Source organism: Leptodactylus fuscus, chromosome 3 (assembly GCF_031893055.1).
Source record: "Leptodactylus fuscus isolate aLepFus1 chromosome 3, aLepFus1.hap2, whole genome shotgun sequence".
In the NCBI taxonomy this organism is placed as follows: domain Eukaryota; kingdom Metazoa; phylum Chordata; class Amphibia; order Anura; family Leptodactylidae; genus Leptodactylus; species Leptodactylus fuscus.
This window is the reverse complement of record NC_134267.1, coordinates 110,471,106-110,495,845: the sequence shown is the minus strand read 5'-3', so window position 1 is coordinate 110,495,845 and position 24,740 is coordinate 110,471,106. Positions and strand designations below refer to the sequence as shown.

General features: G+C 41.0%; 1 protein-coding gene across 1 annotated transcript in view; it reads right to left on the bottom strand.

The window, feature by feature from the left end:
- PREP (prolyl endopeptidase) overlaps nt 1-24,740 on the bottom strand; it is a 90,230-nt gene that overhangs the window by 39,380 nt on the left and 26,110 nt on the right. Inside the window, exons 8-9 of the mRNA XM_075268145.1 lie at nt 14,969-15,160; nt 1,934-2,131 (exon numbers count right to left, since the gene is read on the bottom strand). Coding sequence (XP_075124246.1) covers nt 1,934-2,131; nt 14,969-15,160 — 390 coding nt within the window. The remainder of the gene's footprint in view (nt 1-1,933; nt 2,132-14,968; nt 15,161-24,740) is intronic.

The window sequence follows — 24,740 nt, the reverse complement described above, 5'->3', positions numbered from 1 at the left end:
AAAAAAAAAAAAAGAAAAAGAGAAGGTATTTTAGTGCGATTAATGGGTTAATAATTGCACCAGAATACCTTTAGCAGCAGTGTTTTCAATGATTTCTGGATTTCTCTGGGAGCTCCTGGCTCCTAGCCTACACTTCCCATGATCTTCCTCTCTGTTTCCCTAGTTAACCCATCTATCTATCTATCTATCTATCTATCTATCTATCTATCTATCTATCTATCTATTCCAAGTATGCAATGGAATAAATACTCACCCATTTCATTCACATTCTTGGAGTGTTTTCAATTTTTTTGCATTACTTACCTACCTAGCTAACTCACACAGCCCCAATCAACCCCCCCTCCCAATCATACTTACCTGTCTTCTGTATCCTAGAGATCAGTTTCTTCGGTCTTGCTGACATTTTCTTCTGCAGACTTCTTGCACATGCATAGTATGCACTGTTCACTTCTGCCAGCGACTGTACAATAAAACTCTTTTGCGCAGGCAGAAGCAGAGGTAGTGATGCTTCATGCCAGAAGACCAAAGATAGGCACGTATGATGGGGAAAGTGGAGCAGGGGAGGGGACCGCCCCAGGTATATGGGAAAATATTGTTTTTTTTTTAAATAAAGTCAATTAGCATTTAGCCAGAGTGAGGGGGTTTAGTTTAGGGATTCATTTTCTATTTATCCTGTACAACCCCTTTATATACATACTTTATATTTACTTTCATGGGAATTCAATCACTAGATTTATCGTTTATGATAGATAGATAGATTTATTATTTATGATACGTGTATCACATTGAAAGGAATAGGGAAAAAAGCAGCCCATTCATTTCAATGGGGAGCGCACGTATGCCGCCTCTCATAGAAATGAATGGGATCTGCTTTGTACGCACTCAGTCTGAACGTGTTTTACGTTCAGAAAGAGCTTAGCGTATACTCAGTGTGAATGCACATTTAGAGGAGTTTTACTGCTTGTGCCATCTTAAGCATGGTATATCACTGGCACAGGATATGCCATACATGCCGAATAGGTACATTGTTCTCTGTATCTTCATTCTCCAATAGGGAATGTTTCCAGAGGTAAAAAGTAATTTATGGTACATTGTTCATGTTTGAGAATGGCATAGTTGCACTAGTATAGTTACATATTTTGCTGCTGTGCACAACCTCAACTCTAATTATTGGTATGGTGACTGCCATACTTCATAACTGTAATATCCTGTGCTGTCTTGAATAATCTGATGAGTGAAAGATGGTTGTAAAGTTCCTTGAACTTCAGCTTATTGGCTTGAATATATCAGATTTAAAGAGTGCCTGTCAGCTTTCTGTGGGCTGCATAAAGCAGTTACTGAAAAGCTTTCAGTAGTGTATCAGTTATTATGCAGAAAAAGGGGGAGGATTACCATACATTGTATGCCTGGCTTAGGGTCAGTTCGCACAGTTTTTTGGCAAGGATTTTGACGCTGAATCTCAAAATCTGCCTCCAAAAAAGACTCCCAATATAGTTCTATGTATTCCACTGGCGGAATTTTTCAGGACCAAAATCCACGCCAAAAAACTCTGTGCACTGACCCTTATAAGGCATTAAAAAGTCACAAACTAAATTTTTTCCTTTTTAATAAATTTGCAAAAAATTCTAACATTGTTTTCACATTTTACTCACCAGGTATTGGGTTCAGATTGATGGGAAAAACAAACTTTTAAAACTTTAGTACAAAGCCTCAACATAAAAAAATGTAAAAAAAAAAAAAAAAAAAAAAAAAAAGTGAAAGGTGAAAGAATGAAGACCATGACAGGTGCCACAAAATAATCAATGTTATTCAATGAACCCTTTAATATTATGGCCGATCAGTGTACACATAACCAAGCCAGTAAAATTAGGAAATATAGCAAAGCAATCAAATAGTTCCACATATAATGTTAAAATAGAGATCAGCTACTTACCAGGTGACAAAAATGAAGTGAACTGGTAGAAGATTTCTGAATTTTTCTTCTGCCCGCTGTAGCCTACAATACTGCCAACATCCAGTGGGAAAGTTTTAAGGTGGTTGCCCGAGGCAAGGTCGTGTAGTTGTAACACATTCTTTACATCATGGAGGTAGCACAGAACCAAGAATTTGGAATGGACACAGGCGACCCATTCTAAAGAAAGAAAATAGGCAAAAAGACAAACAAAAAAACATTGTTTTAATGAGTCAGAAAACTGGACCATTTCATTATTTAATAAAGATAAAAATATCAATTTCATTATTTAATAAAGATAAAGAGCATGGTAATTACATGCTTATATTTAAGGCACAAAATTAACTAAAAGATTAAAACGGTCTTTCCGCTTAAAAAAATACTGATAGTTGCTTTAGAGCTGAAATTAGAAATATTCACACACATCTTTTAAAGGCAGTCTACCACCTGCCTTAGCATATGCAACAGCCTCCACCATGTTACAGAACACATTACAGTGATAAACGACAAAACTTTTTATTTATGTAACTTTTGGAAAAAGACAAGTATAAAATCTTATACAAATGAGGCGCACAGAGGGTGGGCCTTCAGCTCCAGGAGCGCTCCTCTAGCCATTCAGACCTCTACTAACTCCTGCCTGCGTCATTCTGTACTGTGAGAGTTGATCGTTCCACTATGACATCAACTATCCTACTTTAGCAGCAGGAGCAGTGCACCCAGGGCTGAAGACCGCCCCCCAGTGCACCAACTGCCTTATCTGAATAAGACTTCACACTTGTTTTTACCCAAATATATTCTCTCTCTCCTCTCTCTATATTTAGATATATAGATATTTAGATATAATCACTATAATGATAAATGTATATGCATGGAGGAGGTGGTAAACTTTTAATACTGTACTGCTAAAATGCCAACACAGTGATCACACCCACCAGTCTCTCTGTTAACAGTCTTAGACCGCATCAGATACAGTACAGACCAAAAGTTTGGACACACCTTCTCATTCAAAGAGTTTTCTGTATTTTCATGACTATGAGAATTGTAGATTCACACTGAAGGCATCAAAAATATGAAATAACACATGTGGAATTATATACTTATAATAATAATAATTATATGGAATTATATACACAAAAAAGTGTGAAACAACTGAAAACATGTCTTATATTCTAGGTTCTTCAAAGTAGCCACCTTTTGCTTTGATTACTGCATAAGCGGTGCCTGAATAGACTTTTTAAAGGCTATTCACGCATATGTGGGGCTCATACAGCAAAATTTTGCTGATAGAGACCCTTTAAGCGATACAAGATACTGTAGGAAAGACAAAAAAAATTGTATTTCAATATTAATCAGAAAAAACAGAAGACTTATAAGTTCTTATTTTAACCCCTCAAACTGGATTTCAGGGCTCGTTCACATCTGCGCCCGGCACTCTGTTATGCAGATTTCCGTTTCCTGCATAAAACAGAGCAGGATACGGAAACCTGCAGGATATGGAAACCTGCAGGATTCTTTCTCACCCATTCATTCACGGTCGGACCCGGTCTGTGGTTTCCGTCTTCTTGCATGCAGAAGACGGAAATCACAGAACGGAGTGTCGAACGCAGGTGTGAACCTAGCGTTAGTGATATTTCATACCCTTAGCGCTTGGGTCATGTTTTAGAGCTATATAGTTACATGCACAAACACATGCCCCATTACAGATTAGGGTTTTATTATGCCTACTACAACGCTCACTGTCTGGAATGGTAGATATTTATTAGCTGCTCCTCTGAAGTCTTCAATATTAAAGATGGCACCTATGATTCAGAGTGACATGGTCTAAACTCTGTTCAGTTGATCCACAGCTGAAATAAACTACCCTGACAACTCAAATTTGATTTTACCAGTATATATATATATATATATATATATATAAATATACCGTATATATATACAGTCCTATGAAAAAGTTTGGGCACCCCTATTAATCTTAATCATTTTTAGTTCTAAATATTTTGGTATTTGCAACAGTCATTTCAGTTTGATATATCTAATAACTGATGGACACAGTAATATTTCAGGATTGAAATGAGGTTTATTGTACTAACAGAAAATGCGCAATATGCGTTAAACCAAAATTTGACCGGTGCAAAAGTATGGGCACCTCAACAGAAAAGTGACATTAATATTTAGTACATCCTCCTTTTGCAAAGATAACAGCCTCTAGTCGCTTCCTGTAGCTTTTAATCAGTTCCTGGATCCTGGATAAAGGTATTTTGGACAAACAATTCAAGTTCAGTTAAGTTATATGGTCGCCGAGCATGGACAGCCCGCTTCAAATCATCCCACAGATGTTCAATGATATTCAGGTCTGGGGACTGGGATGGCCATTCCAGAACATTGTAATTGTTCCTCTGCATGAATGCCTGAGGATTTGGAGCGGTGTTTTGGATCATTGTCTTGCTGAAATATCCATCCCCGGCGTAACTTCAACTTCGTCACTGATTCTTGAACATTATTCTCAAGAATCTGCTGATACTGAGTGGAATCCATGCGACCCTCAACTTTAACAAGATTCCCGATGCCGGCATTGGCCACACAGCCCCAAAGCATGATGGAACCTCCACCAAATTTTACAGTGGGTAGCAAGTGTTTTTCTTGGAATGCTGTTTCTTTTTGGACGCCATGCATAACGCCTTTTTTTATAACCAAACAACTCAATTTTTGTTTCCAAAATGAAGCTGCCTTGTCCAAATGTGCTTTTTCATACCTCAGGCAACTCTATTTGTGGCGTACGTGCAGAAACGGCTTCTTTCTCATCACTCTCCCATACAGCTTCTATTTGTGCAAAGTGCGCTGTATAGTTGACCGATGCACAGTGACACCATCTGCAGCAAGATGATGCTGCAGCTCTTTGGAGGTGGTCTGTGGATTGTCCTTGACTGTTCTCACCATTCTTCTTCTCTGCCTTTCTGATATTTTTCTTGGCCTGCCACTTCTGGGCTTAACAAGAACTGTCCCTGTGGTCTTCCATTTCCTTACTATGTTCCTCACAGTGGAAACTGACAGGTTAAATCTCTGAGACAGCTTTTTGTATCCTTCCGCTGAACAACTATGTTGAACAATCTTTGTTTTCAGATCATTTGAGAGTTGTTTTGAGTAGCCCATGATGCCACTCTTCAGAGGAGATTCAAATAGTAGAACAACTTGCAATTGGCCACCTTAAATACCTTTTCTCATGATTGGATACACCTGGCTATGAAGTTCAAAGCTCACTGAGGTTACAAAACCAATTTTGTGCTTCAGTAAGTCAGTAAAAAGTAGTTAGGAGTATTCAAATCAATAAAATGATAAGGGCGCCCATACTTTTGCACCGGTCAAATTTTGGTTTAATGCATATTGCGCATTTTCTGTTAGTACAATAAACCTCATTTCAATCCTGAAATATTACTGTGTCCATCAGTTATTAGATATATCAAACTGAAATGGCTGTTGCAAACACCAAAATATTTAGAACTAAAAATGATTAAGATTAATAGGGGTGCCCAAACTTTTTCATAGGACTGTATGTAAAAAAAACCTCAAAAGGAACTTAAAGAGGTTGTCCAGGATAATTTGAAATCCCTACACTAATCTAAACACCCTCCTACTTTCTAAAAAAAAACCTATTAGTAATATGTAAAAAATAAAATTTATATTTACCCATATCCCTGGGGTAGTCAAGCGACCACCCCAGGGACATTTTTTTGATTATCCAGCGAGGATCCTTTTCCCCATTTCTGGAAACGGATTGTCAGTACTACTCCATTATACTTAACATCCATGGCTTCTTCCGGCGAGAGGGCTTCTTCCTCTGTACTGACATGGTGCGCATTCTTCTCCTCTTCTCCTAGCAGTGTACGCGCACTGCAGGGCGGTAAATCACCTCTACTGCACATCCACGCATGTACAGTAAAGGTGGTTCATCGCTGGAGAAGAAGAGCTCGAAGAGAAACAGTATGGGAGGAGGTGCCGTCTCACAGGAAGAAGTGTAGAGAGTAAGTATGAAATATGGGTTGGGGGTTGGGCTGAGTAGGTAGGGAAGGGTGGGATAGCTAGAGACACAGGGAGGGGGTGTATACTTCCAATCGGTGCCTCCATTGCCAAGATATAAGCTTTTCCTGATATGCTAATGAGTAGTTTGGTGCAACAAGGTCCATCGCCATTACTCTCGTTGCACCAAATTATTTATTAGCATATTATATGGCACTGTAGTAATATTAAAATAAGCAACAATAAACATGAAATTCAGAGGTGACATATACCAAGTTGCTTTATGAAAATTAAAAACACATTTTATTCAAATGCTCTTCAGAGTTGTGTATTCTTTATTTGGTAGCCAGGTTGCCGCCAAGAAGTTGATGACAGCTTGTCTAGCTGTTGTATCTATGTTTACAGATGGTGCGCACAATGGGCCATCTGTACAGCGCACAGGAGAGCCGATTCCTCCATAGGAGGTGACCTGTTCAGCCTCTCTCTTCTCCAGCTTAACTGATTCAACAAGGTTGCAAATATTTCTTTCAACTAAATTCTCAGGGTGAATTTATTTGCACATGGTGGGACTTTGGTAAAACGGATGTTTTAATGTCAGTGCTGAAGTGATACGTTGCAAATTTATTAAGAGGCAGGTCTCTTAACGGATTTTGGTGCATCTTTCAACGGTTAATGTATGAAATTATGTGAATTTGCAATATCTATTCTATTTTTTGGTGTCAATTAGTGAATAGTTAAAAAAGTCATTTTTGACAATAAAATGGTTTTATTAACTTCCCCCATAATCTTTTTTGGGAAAACAAATTGTGTTTTGTTTTTCTTTTATTTCTTTGTACGTCAATCTAGATCCCCTTGCACTGGAGTAATTTGCACTTTATTCGTTAAAGGGGTTTTCTGGGGGGATTAGATTGACTTACTTGATCTGGTAGATGTTGGCCCCCCAGGCCATATGATCAGAATCACCCCTATGGTCTCTACACCCCCCAATTTCACAGGTAATCATTAGCTAAGAGATCAAGTAAGGAAGGGGTGTAGCGACCCAGGGGAAGTGGAGCACAGTCTCTGATCATGTGACGTGTCCAAATTGCTGCCTCACATTCCTCATCACTTTCCTGTCCTCCAACTCCCTGCGGGAGAAAGTTGAAGCAGACCTTCAGCCTCCCGTCGCTCATCAGTCCCAGATGAATGGCGCGGATTGTCTTGCACCATGGGTTCTGCAGCTGATTAACCACAGAATTGGTGTCAAGATTAAGCACCACACTTAATTTTTTCATCATCTGGCTCCGATCTCTGCCCCCCATTAAATCAGTGACAAATTTCGTCATGTTATTCCTTAACACTTCCTAACAATGGAAATGGGAGCCATTGAGACATGCTGGGGCCCAGAACAAGAAACATGCAGAGGACCATTATTTAACAAGATACAAGGCAGGGGCCTAAGAATGACGGGAACTATACTGAGGACCACAATTTAAATGGACCAAGAATCAAAGGTGGAGCAGCTAGGAACGAGAGCAAAGTCATGCTTAGATCCAAAAATTATGGGGCCATCTTGAACTAGGTAATGTCTAGATCACCAGGGGATTTAAAATATTAAATATATTTGTGTGTTGGAGTGACTTGTGATTAGTACTGATGAGGTAGTGACCTCCGCCAGAATACGGGTCACTTCCAGTGGTCAGTCACCTGCTCCAAATCAATCATGCATGTGCGCGCTTGCTAAGAGAGACTCTGACACAAGGTGGTTCAGTTTAAATCTCAGGCCATGCTGGACGCTCTGGCTGCTCACACAGTACTGAGGTTTATTGAGGAAGTTACAGTTTTTATACAGGAATGCAAGAAAGATAAGATAACGGCAGGCTGTAAGCATATACGTCTTGTATCCGAATACACTGGCGATCAGTCATTGGCTCTCAAATTTCAACATCTCTTAGCTTTCGATTTCCCGAGAAATGATACTGTCTTTCTTGTAAACCACATGACGATCGTGTGCGTCAGCATCTGGGTGCGGTACTGGATACAGGCGCCATCTTAATGTGTAAACGTTGCACAAAGAAAAATATAATTTCTTAAGCAGTATAAAGCATGTATAAAATTAAGAATGGACATGGTCTACCTTCACAGTACCATAATTTTTTAGGCCTAGTCTCAGCTTGATTTTGTGAAATAAATTAACATGGTACCGAGCATAAAATACATGATTTTAGGTTCTGTCATTATTAGAGATGAGTGAGTAGTATTCGATCGAGTAGGTATACGATCGAATACTACGGTATTCGAAATACTTGTACTTGATTGAGTACCACTCGCTATTCGAATGAAAAAGTTTGATGCAGAACCAGCATTGATTGGCCGAATGCTATACAGTCGGCCAATCAGCGCTGGTTCTTCTCCTACCTTTAGAAGTCTTCTTCGTGCAGCTTCCCCGCGGCATCTTCCGGCTCTGAATTCACTCTGCCAGGCATCGGGCCTGAGCAGAGCCGACTTTGCATGTCCGCTTGTAGTGCGGGCATACGCAGTCGGCTCTGCCCAGACCCGATGCCTGACAGAGTGAATTCAGAGTCGAAAGATGCCGCGGGGACGCTGCACGGAGAAGACTTCTCGGAGGATCCAGCCCGATCCTCACTCATGGACTTGGTAAGTATAATTTGATTGAATGTTGCCTACCCCTGAAACAAGCATTTTTCCCCCATAGAGTATAATAGGGTTCGATATTCGATTCGAGTACTCGAATATTGAGGGGCTACTCGAAACGAATATCGAATCTCGAACATTTTACTGTTCGCTCATCTCTAGTCATTATTATTTGAACACTCCTCCTATAAAAGACCATTGTTCTCTGCAAACCTGGGCCATAGATGCATAGAGGCTTTACTGTATTTCAAGAAAATCACTGACAAGGTGTCATTGCACAATGTATTCATTAAGTTGAATTGAAAGCTGGAGCTCACACAGTACAACGCATATTGGTGCAAAAGAGAAGTTCAGATATTGTTTCATAAAGGGCAATCTCCTTGTCAGGTATAATCAAATCTATGTATCTAGGCTGGGATTTATGAAAGAGCAAGAATGAAAAGTTTATAATCGCATCTGTGCAAGCAGAATGAATACAACACAAAAGGCCAAATGTGTGGAGCAGTCATTAATATAAGGCACAATTCTTATCTGTCATCATTGTCCTTTCTCTGAAATTTTACTTTGACTTGAATGCAGCAAGATTTTTATTTCGATGAATATGGAGCTGATAAGGAGACTGTACAGTAAAAATAGGCCATTCATGTAAAATGAAAGATCTTAAAATATACAGGTCCTGTAGTCGCCCTCTCACGACCATCATTGACAACAACCTTGATATGGTAGGTGATAATTGCCATGGAACCAGCACCAGAGACCACCAATCCCCGCAGGATACAATACAGTATTCTTCACGGTGACCATTCAGATGCATGATCATCCATGAAAAATACATGGGTAGTTAAAGTCTACCAGTCCGAGACCCTCATGGAGAGCGATGGGAAAAACTGCAAACTAGTTTTGCAAATATAGCATGTAATTTGTATAGCCGTAATTTGTGACTTTCCTAACACATTAAACATGGCATAAAATCTCTCTTAAATGCTCCCCTTTGTGTGTTTTTAAAAACATATCTGTGCCAACACAGATGCCAAATTTTTTCCAGGTTGTTGTATTTGGTAATTAGGCACCTAACAAAAATTTCTTTGCAAACCAACCCATAAGTGAAGCCAAATGGACTGGCACTGGAGAGGCTGAGAACCACATATAGATGTGTTTGATGGTTAAAAGGGTTGTCCCATCACAAGGATCCTATCTATACAGCTTGTTAATGTGGATTTAAGACTTTTCCTAAATACACTGCTTCAGCAAAACTGCTCTGTTTGTCCACTATCTTAATTTATTCACTTCATTGTTGACACTTCGTTTCTATGGCCCTTGGGATTATCTGCTCAAATGTCAAGTGATGTAGCTGCCTGCTCTCAGGGGGGAGGGAGGAGGTCTAAATCCTAGTGTGGTCCCTCTGCTCACTAGGATTTAGCCGACTCTATATAGAACAAGCTAAATCCAAGTGTTATAGGACCTTTGATGACATCACAGGCCCTTCAGTCGTCCCATAGGATTACACTATGTGGTGGGCGGAGCTACACGCTAATTTGGGGGCAGAGCAAAACTGGAGGTAGTCGGACAGTATGGCTTTGCATATGAAACCCCGCCCACCAATTGACGTTGAAAACCAGGAAGAGAGAAGTCTTTGCAGCAGCGAAGACTGGTGAGAAGGGACATGGGAATACCCCTTTAAACAGCTTCATGACTTGCTGGAAAACAGCTGTTACACGAGATCAGGGACTCCCATCCAGTCTCCCATGCTGGTACTTGCCAGCCCTGAAGCACACTCAGACTAGAATAGCCGTTGAAGGAAAACAGCTATTGCACCAACAAAACCACATGGCCCTATAGTTAGAATGATAATGGCTAGACAGTTCTCTGGATGAAACAGTTATTTTCCAGCTATCATGAAGTCATCAGTGCTATGCAATGTGCCAAACGCATCCAAGTGCAACAGCCTGTCCGTGTGGCCTGTAACCTCCACCAGTTGTATGTTTAATATATACCAAAGGGTCTTTTAAAAACTTTTTCAGATACTTTACAATTAAAACATAGCTGCTAAAACACATTAGGGATTCTGGAGGCACATCTACATACACACAGATATTAAACATCTTAAAACTTTACATTACCATGGTGTTTCCTCTGAACTCAATTTCTGAAGAACACTAAATTTAGCCCAAGTCTCCGCTGAATTAATTAACCCCAACTGTTTCTGATTGCTGTGGAAAGGCTGATTCACCATAGTAAGAATACAAATGATTAGTCCCTTGATTAACCTTGAAACGAAGCTGGTAATGAGGTGAAATTGTTGTATCCTGAGGTAAACAGCAGAAAATTAGAAAAAAAGATCATTTTTACATTTCTGCCCAATGTCCATGCAAAGTGTCACACTATTCTCCATGGTAATTAAAATGTCTATTTATAGAGCAGATCACCACCAGAGTTCCCTGTGGACCACTTTTATGCTGTTCTAGGGGTAGTTAGTGACAGTGAATACAATCTTTTTGTCTGAAAGAGCAATCTTGCTACAAAGAAAATTAACTTTTAATTAATTCATTATTAGACACCTAGGACGTGGATACTCAGAGCAAAGCACTCGTTTTTAGTGGTGCCCTGTAACAAAGCTTGACTCAAGTGCGGCTACCATAGACAAAAACTTGCAGTCAGACACGGCCAGAACTCAGGTTGCTTGTGGATTTAATATTGAATTTTTCTCGCCTGCAAAGTTTGATGCAAAAATATAAAGAAAACATGTATATTCACTATGCCAATGATGGAACCTACAGCAGCATATAACCGGTTAGCGGTAGAACTCATTAACCAATAAACCAGAACCATGTAGGCATACTAAAGACAGATGTACCTATACCATGACTGTAGTCACAGATCACCGTCCAAAGACACTGGACACAAAATTAATGGGAAAAGTGAGTGAACTACACTCTTCACCACGCAGTAAGCCAAATTCCAACTGAGAAGAGGCATAGCAAAGCAAGAAATCAGGTCATGTGCTTGAATTTGGGCTGATCAAAGACATGCCTAGTTATTGCGAACATGCTGTACATGAGTTTTATATACGAGTAAGATGCTTCATAGAGAAAAGATGATATATATATATGTACAAAATAGGGCTTTAAAACAGATTCAGTTATGTCCACTTGGTATATGTATTGTATAAGGATCCCAACAGACTGAAGATAAAAACACCCACTGTTTTATTTAGCAACATGTTTCTGACCAACAGGTATTGTCCTAGTGCTATACCTTTCACAAAGACTGACTCTCGCTTAGGGGGCGTTCACACTACCGTCGGTGTCCGACAGGTAGTGTCCGCTCAAAATCTGTCACGGACATTAGGAGCGGACACTAGCTGTGTCCGTGACACCTGTCATTTATTTAAATGGCGATCAGGTGCGTTCTTTTGCACTCCGTGCCCTTCCTTCACTGTCCACATGTAAAGATGTCTGACTTCTCAAGCGGACAGAAGAACCCTACATGTCGGGTTTTTCTGTCCGCTTGAGAAGTCTGACATCTTTACATGCGGACAGGGAAGGAAGGGCACGGAGTGCAAAAGAACGCACCTGATGCCCATTTAAATAAATGACAGGTGTCACGGACACAGCTAGTGTCCGCTCCTAATGTCCGTGAGAGATTTTGAGCAGACACTAGGAGCGGACACTACCTGTCGGACACCGACGGTAGTGTGAACGCTCCCTTAGGTTTTAGACAGGGCAATGCGTCTACGTCTTCATTCTCAGTGACAACCCTTCATTTTTTATTTTTGATTCTTTTAAAAATATTTTAGTAATTTGTAGAAAAATAGTTTTGAAGAGACACTTGAGGAACTGACATTTAGGAGAAAATTGGTAGCTATTTGGACCAACACTAAACACAATTTGCAAGGGAAGAGTCAAAAAGAACATCGTAAATAATAAAAATAAAGAAAAAGACAATGAAAAATTTGTTGGAAACCTTGTCATCTTGTGAAATGCATATTCATGAGACACATAGTACATCAGTATGCTTCCTGCATGAGTCTCATGCATAAATCTAAAAAGTTGGCTTATCATTACGCATCTGAATTCAGAAAGCAATTAGTAAGATTATTCTTTGCAAATTGTAACATCTACTGGACCGCCTGAATTATACATGCAGAAAAAAAAAATACCTTTCCACATTCATTTATATATTGTACCTGAAGTATAGTATACAGTCTGTAACACCACAAGTAAAATACATACTAAATACACTGTATTTATGTATAAAAAACATTCACTTTATAGGTTTATGCTTGCAACATTGCAAAGGATAAGTCATCAATATCAGATAGATCAGGGTCTGACACCCAAACCCCCGAACTGATCAGCTGATGCTGCCACCAAAAGCAGCCCAACTCTTATTCAAGTGAATGGGAGCAGGGCTATAGTACCAGGTGCCACCACCAGACTGTACAGACTGGATGCTCCGTACAGTCTAAGAAGCTCTGTACACTGTAGCAGTGGGGCTGGAACTGGTGCCCTGTAACATAAAGCTTGACTCACGTGCAGCTACCATAGACAAAAACTTGCAGTCAGACATGGCCACAACTCAGGTGTGAAACTGCTAATTTGCTTACGGATTTAATATTGAATTTTTCTCGAATAGGAGCAGGGTTGCTTCCAGCCGTATATTTAGTTTATGGCTTCTGTCGGTTGCATTAGAAGCATATAGGTTATCAGTATCAAAAATCTTCAGAACCTGGACAACCCCTTTTATTTTTTTCTAAGGTTTTCTTCCATAAACCCTTCCCTTCATGCCGATTTTTCACCTTTTGCAATTCACTGTTCATTATAATTATAATATATATATATTTTTATTACTAGGAGGAGGACCCGGCTTCGCACGGGTATATTACATTTCATGTTTGTGTAGTGGCCCCATAAGAATTGTCCAATTTTGCACTGGTGTATTTTGTATGTTGTTTGTATGTCCATAAGCGTCGTGTGATTATGTGTATCTCATTTTGGATATCAGTGAAAAACCTGTGATCAGTTGTTATGGATACCTGGAGTAAAGCTGTATCTAATCCTTCCCTGTGTAGTACTGTGTTTAGACGCAAGTATCTAATCCTTGTTGGTGTGGTACTGTGTGCAGATGTGTGTATCTAATCCTCCCCCGTGTGGTATTGTGTGAAGAAGCGCGTATCTAATCCTCTGGCGAGTGAAACTGTGTGTAGACGTGCGTATCTAATCTTACGGCATGTGGTACTGTGTGTAGACGTGCGTATCTAATCCTCTGGCGTGTGGTACTGTGTGCTGAGATGCGTATGTAATTCTCTGGCGTGTGGTATTGTGTGCAGAGGCATGTATCTAATCCTGCCCCATGTGGTACTGTGTGCAGACGCAGGTATGTAATCCTCACCTATGTGGTATTGTGTGCAGTGGCGCGTATCTAATCTTCCCCCATGTGGTATTGTGTGCAGTGACATGTATCTAATCCTCTGGTGTGTAGAACTGTGTGCAGATGCACGTATCTAATCCTCCCCTGTGTGGTACTGTGTGCTGAGACGCGTATCTAATTCTCTGGAGTGTGGTACTGTGTGCAGAGGCATGTATCTAATCCTCCAAAGTGTGGTACCGTGTGCAGACACACGTATCTAATTCTCCACTGTGTGGTATTGTGTGAAGAGGCGCGTATCTAATCCTACAGCATGTGGTACTGTGTGCAGACACATGTATCTAATCCTATGGCGTGTACAACTGTGTGCAGACACACGTATCTAATCCTCTGGCATGTGGAACTGTAAGCAGATGCGCATATCTAATCCTACGGCATGTGGTGTGTGGAACTGTGTGCAGAAGTGCGTATTTAATCCTCTGGTGTGTGGGACTGTGTGCAGACACGTGTATCTAATCCTCTGGCGTGTGATACTGTGTGCTGATCTGTGTATCTAATCCTCTGATGTATGTATCTCAGTTTGGATATCGGTGTTGTATTGTGCATGTGGAGTGACCGTGTGTATTGCAGTTGGAATATGAGTGAAAGGTTTGCAGGATTGTATTGGCTAAAGGGAAGGGGGGGCAACCAACATGCTCTCATGAGCTTGCAGCACAGAGATGACTGGTCCCTGAACCAAAAGTTACAAAAAATTGACACGCGTGGCGGCTTTGGGGTCAGGGATTAAGGTGGACAGTGTTTTGGGGTGGGGGTGGGGCGTAGGGCACGCAAGACAAAAGAGGGGTTTGGGGGTCAGCAGGGGTTGCATTGTCCACCAACAACGACCTGAGGACGGAGTCGCGGGTAAATGCTAGTACATTGATAAGACTCTTCCTACAGGCAATGCCATGTATATAGTGTCGCCACAACGTGACACAGCCACGCTGATATACATACACTTACCCAGAACATCCTTTTCATGCTCTGCCACAAGTTCTTTCCAGTTGGATTCAGCAGGATCACTGAAGTCTATGTTGATCAGCTTATAGTTTGGGGCATTGCGGTTAGTTTTAAATGTGAAGACAGTCCCTTCATTTGTGATGTATTCATATTCTGCGTCAAAATTATCTATTAGCTTTACCCATGGAAGAATTCCTGTAAGAAAAAGAATTATGATAGTTATTCCGGATCTGCAGAAGAGAAATGGAGAAACAAATATACTAAATATATATAGCAAGTGTACAATTTGTTATTTAGTTCGCATATTAAGGGCCCCTTCACAAGGCGTAAGCGCCGCTCCTTTAGACCCGTACACGCGAGCGCTTCAAAACACATCCCATACACTTCAATGGAAGCGTGCGTAAAGCCGGCTTTACGCGTGCTCCCATTGAAGTGAATGGGATGTGTTTTGAAGCGCTTGCGTGTACGGGTCTAAAGGAGTGGCGCACTTACGCCGTGTGAAGGGCCCTAACAAAGCAAACTTCCATGTTTTTCATCTCTGAAAATCTAAGAAGTTCACCCTCTAATTTGATATACAAAGCTGCGATATTGTGTAAAAAACAGCACTGACTGCATGTAAATGCACAATAGCCCACCAGGCTAGGAACCGTCCACTGTATGATATAGATATTAAATTTGGTCAGTCCAAAAAATGAAATACAACACTGTATGTCAGTTACAAGGAAATCTGATAGCAAGTAATGGAAACAGAATCTATTAATACACTGCAGGTTTACCATGAAATTACCATTTCAATCAATTCAAATACCGGAAGATGGAAATTATGATCAAATTGAGAAATATCTGGACAGAGATCAAAAGTTTCTTTTTTCCTGCCAATTAAGTGGTCACGGTTGGCATTTTAGATCCAATTAAAGCTGTACAAATTTGCTTTCATAAGAAAGTAAATGTTGGATGCACTTTCTGGCGACTGCACCGTTTCATTTTGAAAACAGACAAGAAAACAAGTCATGAGCCTAAAGATACTATGCATTTACATATATTGCCCTGATAAGAGACAGGGCACCTGACTGCACACCTTTACCTTCCCTTAAAAAAAATAAAAAACATGATGGATGAAAGATTCCATTAGGGAGAATGCAGATAGACACCCAACAGAGGGCGCTCCATCTGCATCTGTCATTTAATGTCCATTGCTCTTATTTCATGATGGATGAGAGCAACGGACATTAAATAACAGTAGTAATAAAGAGACCATTTTAGGCTACGTGCTCACTGACACCTCGTGACTGAGAAGCCAACTTAAAAGTGACTACCACTTCATACTGTCAAGTTTACAAAGATGTCTTCTATGATAGTACCTTAAAAAAACAAAATGACCCAACAAAATTGCTGCCTTATTACCTTCTCAAATTATTAATAAAAACATTTTTGCATACTAATGAAAACCTGCTTGTCTCAGATCTGCTTTTAGAATTCATACTTAAGATAAGAAAAGAAGGAGTATTATTGGATCATATAGAAATAAAAGCAAAAAAGTGATGGTGAGTGACAGAAAAATTGTTAAATTTGAGCGCATGATGCCACAATGCCACGTCTTTAAAGAGGTCATTTGATGTTGACAGAACATTCTTACTGTTCCTGACACTCGGTTGGGAAAATGTCAAATCATTTCAGCAGTGCTCTGACACATAAGTCTTGTTGACCTCCAGGTGCCCATTTCAATGGCTCATAAAAAAGCAAACTGAAAACACTGAATTCATACAGGAAAGATAAAACCATTCTACAATTCCAGCACGGGTGATATTTTATTGATATAATCTGGAGGCCTTGTATTAAAATATAAAATATTGTGTCATAAGCTCTATTTTCAAGGCATTCAACATGCGCCTATCATTTAAACCCTTGAAAACACAAAAATCTTCTCTTTTCCATGTTTGTTTTTTCTTCCATGTCTTCCAAAAGCCATAAACATTTTTCCCAGTCAGATCCACAAGTAGGCTTGTTTTTCTGCATAACAAGGTATTTACCTAATGCTACCAATGAAATTTTCCATACAATGTATTGTGAAACAGTGAAAAAAAAATGTGATTGGTGACAAATCATGGCGGTTAGTGGTGTGTGTCTGCTGTATAACAGACAATATGACATATATTGTCTGTACTAATCTTGCCACAGTGCACACCTGTTGTATAGGTACGGTAGATTTTGCCATGGTGTTGAAATTTTTTTAAAAAAATGCCTACACAACAAATTAGTGTAATTTTTCCTTTTGAAAATGTCCGTTTATCTTTCTTTCATCCTGCTTGTTCAGAGTGTATAATCCTTCTAATGCGATTTTGGTGCTTGGAGTCATTCAGATGTCTCCCACAATGTAATGTCTGGTTCGGAGTCTTAAGTTGCTACTACTTGGGGGCTGACTTACTTGCAAGGCAAATACCGTAGTCAGGAGCAAGCCATTGGTTGATACACAAGATGAGCGTCAGTATTGGAGGAGAAGGCAAATACCATAGACAGGAGGAAGCCAGTGGTCAATGCACAAGATGAGCGTCAGTGTTTACAGCAGAGTCTAGCTATATTACAGGGCAAGGCAGGAACTGCAAGGCTGGGTTTAAATAGGAAGTTCAATCAGAGAACAGGATGGAGCAAACCAGAGAGGCAGGAACTGAAACTAGAGGCACCGGGGACCAGGCTTCAGATCAGCACAGGAGATGTCCAGCAAGCTGAATAGCTCAGCTGGAAGAGCTGCAATCTGGGACACTGAAGACTCTGGGATCAAGTCCTGACACACAAACTGCCCTGCCACATATTCATGCATACTTGCCTACAGTTCAGAATCTGCCTCAAAAAGGGGGTGTTCAAAAATATGCATTTTTCTACTCACCATAAAATTATTTTCTCATTGTATACATTAGGGGACACAGAACCATGGGTATAGACCTATCCATTCAGAGGCTGACCCTAGGAATAATACCCTCCCAGACACTATGCTAACTAGTTTGTACCGCAGCAGTAGGAGAGAGACACAAAGAAACAAAAAAACAAAACAAAAAAACAAAACAAAACAAAAACAGAGCCAAAAGCACCAACATGCCCTGAACCCAAAAAAACGAAACAAAACAGCCCAGGAAGGAACAACTAAAAACAAGGATGGGATCTGTTCCCCAATGAATACAACAAGAAGAGGATTATACAGCGAGTTTTCTCACTTATTTCACGGGGGTGGGGACAGCATCATGGGATGTCCTAGCAGTCCCAGAGGGTGGAAATTACACAGTCATGTAGAGCTTTGCAGCCATAGGTGGCATCAGCAGAGGTAGAACCTGGTGAAAGTGTGGAGAGAGGCTCAGGTGGCAGCTTTGCAGACCTGGGCAGCGGAGTTCTGATGCCAAACAGCCCAGGAGGCCCAACAGCACTCACGGAATGATCAGTCACATGGAGAGGCAGCAGCCTATACTTAAGCCATTAGGCCTCCCTGATAGCAGACCAAATCCATCTAGGGATGGAAGCAGCCAGGTCCTTGCGAGGGCCTTCAGGAAGAACAAAGCGTCCGAACGACGGAAGTAATCAGTGAGAGACAAATAGACCTGAATTGCCCCGGACCACATCCAGGCAGTTAAGAGAGTGTTCACACGGGTGCTTGGAATCCAGGAAGAAAGACGGTAAGACAATGTCCTCATTGATGTAGAAATAAATAAAAACACCTTAGGCAAAAAAGAAGGTGGTGGACAAAGGGCAACCTTGTCCTTGTAGAGAACAAAAAAAAAGGAGGCTTTTGGGACAGAGCAGCCAGTTCAGAGACCCTGTGGAAGTAATGGCCACTAGGGAGGCAACCTTCAAGGACATAAGGCTAAGAGAGATCTCACGCAAAGGCTCGAAAGGGGGAGCCTGTAGTAACTCAAGGACAAAATTATGGTCCCACGGTTCCAAGGGAGGATGACAGGGAAAAGCACAGTGTGCCACTCCCTGCAGGAAGGTGTTCACCTGAGGCCAGACGGCCAGGGTCTTCTGAAAAAGAATAGAAAGAGCAGAAACCTGCCTCTTAAGAGAAAAAAAAGACTAAGTCTTTGGAGAAAAGCCAGGATCCTGGGAAGAGAAAAAGAGAGTGAACAGAAGCCATGACTCACACCACCGTACACAGGCCTTGCACCTGCATTGATAGATCTCTGCCGACTGGGATTTCCAGGCTTGAGCATGGTCTAAATAACAGGCTCTGAAAAAACACAATGCCTCAGAAACTCGGTTTTAACAGACGGCATTAAATGTGGCTGAGGAGGAACAGCGGTCCTTGAGACATAAGGCCGATTTGCATGGGAAGAGACCAAAGAACGTCCACCAGCAGGAACATGAGAGCCACATACCAGGTCCAGTAAAGTCAATCTGGAGCTACCAGGATGGTTGGAACCACTTTGGTCTTGAGAACCCAAGATAGAAGAGGAATAGGAAGGAATAAGTACAGAAGGCAGACGTCAAACCAGAGAATCACAAGAGTGGCAGTGATGATGGCTCAAGTGTCCTGGCACCTGGACACACAGCAGAGGAGTTTGTGGTCCAGGTGGGAGGCAAAGAGGTCGACTTCGGTTGTGCCCCACCAGGAGCACAACTAGAGAAAAATCTTCTGATGAAGCGACCACTCGCCCGGGTTGAGCTTTTCTCAGTTGTCCAAGCTTTGAATGTGGACTGCCGACAGAGTGGGAACATGAAACTCTACCCAACGAAGAGAGTGGGAGGCTTCTTCTAAGACCGCACAGTTCCTGGTGCCCCCTGATAGTTGAAGTAAGCGACCGCATTAGAGTGGCTGGTCTGGACTCTGACCAGATGCCTTTGGAGAAGTGAGATCTAATAAGACATGGCCCTCAGTTCCAGTAGGTTGATCTGGAGGAAGGTTTCAGCTTTAGACCACAGGCCATAATAATAATAAACCTTCGGGGGGCATTTTAGAATTATTTTATTTTTGCTTTTTCTACTGATTTTCCCTGTAACTGGGGCTGACACAAGAACCGCAGTTACAGGACGAATACAGCTTCCACAATGCAAACCTAATCTGGGTCCGCTGGGACCCAGTAGCTCAGACAGTTTCCAGACCCTGGTAGGTCACATGACTACTGGGCCATAAGGATATGCTGTTTATACAGCGATCGGGAAGGCAGGAACAGTAAAAAAAACCCTCCCTGCCTTCTCTATGGGAGGCCCGGCTGTTGTGACAGCTGGCTCCGTTTCTGGATGATGTTGTGCAGCTGCTTAACATTGCAAGAATGTACAGATATGTTGTTGCAGGGTTAAGAGTTGACCAGCCAGATGTATAGAGCCAATGGGTGGCGTGAAAGTGGTTAAAGAAGCAGAACACAAAACTGACAGAAAAACAAACACTGTATATTTATATGTATGCATATATGCAGGTAAATTCCAGGCTGAAAATACTAATGATCTATCTAAAGGTCACCAATATCAAATTGGTAAGGGTCTAGTACCCAGCACCCAACAATCAACTGTTCTTAGCATCTGGTACACGGAAAATGGAGCAGGAAGCAGATGTGTAGTCACCAGATACGGCAGATCAGCCCCCGTTGACTTGACTGAGAGGTTAGCTGCAGCTACTCATTTCAGTTACCATATACTGTAGATAACAATGCTGTGTGCTTATTGCTCTATTCTCTGTATTGAGAATAGCTGATTGGTGGGGGTGCGAGGTCTGATATTAATGTTAATTTTAGCCCAGAAAATCCCTTTAAAGATCGAAGTAATTATAATCTAAAAATGAGGAGTGCTACAGACTTCTGATCCCTCACATTTGTTTAGAGTGATTTCGGTGTGACTGCTTTTTAGGTTGCAATTCATTTGGAGGGTCTGCTTTCTCTACATTTTTCATTTTGAAAAAGGCAATAAACAATAAGAAAAGATAACTTCTCAACACATAAGCAGTGTATATGTAAAACATGTCATAATGCTGTAAAGGTAAAAATAATATAACCATTTGGAAAGCAACCACGTAACAATCAATGTATGGGATTAACATTATTGGTATATTAAAGCAATGTAAAGGTCAAAATTACAATAGCATTAGCAAACTGTATGTGAAGTCTAATGTCTTTCTTCTCTCTTTTTCTGCCCTGCTGACAAAGCAGAATCAAATACCAGCCAATAATAGTGTTCCAGTAGCTGAAAGAGGCCATTAAAAATGAAGTTATCCAGCAACTGCTGCTACTAATAAATCCGTATTATAGCCAAGAAGAAAATGAAAACTAGAACTCCATATCGATAAAGAAAAGACCATAAAGCGTAAACTGGAGCTAACCCTGCATTTCAGATCAAGAAAACACAACTTAATTCAAGTTGTCCAAGTGCAGAACACTGGTGGAATGTCAGATAAGAACATAGATTACATTGCCGTAGTGTGGCAATGACATAAAACTGGTAACAGATTCTAAAATAGAAATGTGACACACTAAAATGACTCTACATTCAGTTTGTGTACTCTCCCTGTGCTTTTCTGGGTCTTCTACCAAATACATACTAGTCTTTATGTATAACTAAAACGTATTCTGCAGAGCTCAAATTTTTCAGAACTGGTCAGAGAAAAGTGCACTAGTTTTCATACAAGAGACCTAGAACTTTGGTTTGATTGAACTGATAACAAATATTTAGGATAATGAACAAAAGAGAAAGAAGTGGTATTTGCCAAAACCATTATAGTGAGAAAATCTCTACCGCACGTCCGAGCGCCATTTTGGTGTAGCTCGCTATAGAACAGCATACTGAGCAGTATACAGAGTTCTATAGCGAGCTACAACAAAACGGTGCTTGGGCATGAACGGAGCGGAAATGCGCATGCCCGAGAATTCAAATGCAGCAGCGTGATCTGGGAGAGGACAGATGCAGAACAAGCAATGGAGGGGTGTGAATAAAAGTATGATGAGGGGGGTGCTCGCAGGCTCTGGGGAACGTCCAGGGTGCTCAGTGGGCTAATTTACATAAAGTAATTAACCAGGATTACAAAGGAACGGCGGGGAGAATCGAAAAAAAAGAAAGTAGTAGAATAGCCTTTTTAAAGGCTACCCAGGAATGTCTTTATCTCAAAACCACTGACACCATTTATAGAATCCCTTTAAAAATATCTGAAGTACAAAATAGATCTTTTCTTTGCAAAGAACATGGACACCAATGTTTTTGTCTACAAACGGTATGTCTACTTTTTGGATTTCAGATGTCAATGGTTTGGGTCAGACACTTCTTCCTATATGGGGATAGAAGCGTAACAAGAAGCTCCTGGGCCCTAATGCAAAAACTGTACCACGCGCTCAATTATAATGTATCGTTTATAGGACTGGCGTCCTCAGACTGATATAGAACACCTTAAGAGCTCCCTAAGCCTATGTTCTGTAGGAGACTCTGTCGCAGATTCCGTCTAAAATCAGCAGAGAGAAGTCCTGAAGGAAGGACCCTATTATCTACGGGATCTGCGGGAAACTGCCTTTTTAGTGGATGGGCTCTCCGTCTTTTGAGTCCCCATGTGAACTGAACAATGGAGAGACGTGCGCTTGTGTCAACTGTAAGCCGATGGCTGGTCAGGAAATGGAGGGGGTATACATCTCACGCAGACTACTAAGGTGGGTGAGATGAGAAAACTCCAGAAAGAACGTTTCTCAGCAGATAACTATTGTCTGCTGAGGGTTATTTCAGAGTTCCGGTTACTGGGCTGGATTTTTAGGAATGGCAGGTAGTGGGACCTGTCATTCCATCCCCCTCCAGTCCACACTTTGGGGATGTTCCGGCAGCAACTCAGGGCTCGTTCACATCTGCGCCCAGTCTCCATTCATGCAGGTTTCCGTTTCCTGCACAAAACTGAGCAGGAGACGGAAACCTGCAGGACTCTTTCATACCCATTCATTTGAATGGGTTTGAAAGATGTCTGGCCGTGAGCGCCGGTGAGCGTTTTATGCTCTCCACCATAAAACCGTTTTTTTTAAATCGGAAACAGAGTCGGACATGCAGTACTCTGTGTCTGGTTTAAAAAAAAAAACGATTTCACGGCGGAGAGAATAAAACGCTCACTGGCGCACACGGCCGGACCCGGTCTGACAGCTTACTGTCTTCTGCATGCAGAAGGCGGAAAGCTCAGGACGGACTCCGGGCGCTAGTGTGAACCTAGCGTCAGCTGGAGAGAATCTGCTTATCAAGGGAGCTCCAGCAGCAAACTTTGGGACAGAGCTTGGCTGGAGAGCCAACTGAGAGGTCATATTTTTGGAGCTGTGTCCTGAATGATTCTACTGGCTTTTGGATTTCTGTTATTCTAGGTGAGGTAACCTATTCTATGTATAGTTAGAGCCTAGCCGGGCAGGTATTTAAATTGTATTATTTTCTTTTGTTGCTGCACTACCTTTTTGAGTGAAAATAAACTCTACCTTTGTTTTGGACTAAAGAAACTGGACTTTTGTGTCTATACCAGCCCACCTAGCAACCCCAGACCTTGACAAAACCTAGAGTAAGGCTCCTGGGATTGAGTGCAACTGCAACCTCTGCATCCCCACAAAACACACTCATGATGGGGACCCCTCTTGGAGCCCTGCACCTCTACATGTCTATTCTAAGCTGACCAACATTGGTTACTACCATAAAATATGAAGAGTGCATTAAAATGCTTATGTTATACTGTATATTGCACAGAACATCTAAGTAAAAAAAATTTATTTTAATTTGCTACAAAAAAAAATAATACATGTGCTACTTGCATAAATATATGTGTGTATTAAACTACAAATGACGCAGCAAGATCTGCATAAACATTACCATTTAACTCTGCAAATCCACATTATGTTCTACATTTTTTTATATATAATATTAATGAATGTTACTTTGTAATGGATTCTGAGTAAATAATTCATTGCATTTTCTCATGGTTTCAGTTGGTTTTCAGTGGGTAAAACAAACTAACTGCAACCCAAAAATCTCTTCCCAACAGGCACCAGGAAGTGAAAAATTCATAATGTAAAGTATCAGAAGGGCTGGGATCCAATTTTCTCATTTAATGGATTTCAATTACCATATTGGCATGAAATGAGAGCACCAAAGGAAAGTATTTAATGGTAAATGCAAATCATCTAAACAAGTACATGTTCTGTAAGTGTTGTACTCACCTGCAAAATGCCAATTAAATTCAGACACAAGATATCTTAGAAACTGCGTATGTCATATTCTAGAAAAGTGTATGTTTAAAGGGGCTCTACCATTGGGAAAAGTCATTTATAGCTAAGCACATACTTGCATAGCTTTTAGAAAGTCTATTCCACACATATCTTTTGTATTTTAATCCCTTCAGTAGTTTTTGAATGAGACAGTTTTTATTCAAATTAGCCTCCAGCATGCACCCCGGAAGTTCTCAGCGAGCACTCCAGGGTGCATGCTGGAGGCTAGTAGTATTCGATCGAGTACAAATATTTTGAATACTGTAGTATTTTGATCGAATACCTACTCGATCGAATACTACTCGCTCATCTCTAATCTCAATATCCTGCTTCTATCTCTTCTCCCATTGAACACAATTGGAGGTAAATTAAGGATGGAATTTGGAGCTGACTTTGAGGCAGAATCACCCTGTCCAGGCTGTCTAATCACACAGACCAATGGTAACAGAATAGGGGAGGAACAATCTCTACTGCAGTTCTTTCTCCTCCATTCTGCTGTATGGATTATCGCCAGCACTGCCCCGATCACACAGGACTAAATACAGCCAATAATCTTCATGTTTTATCCTGAATAAATGATGCAATCAGCAGAA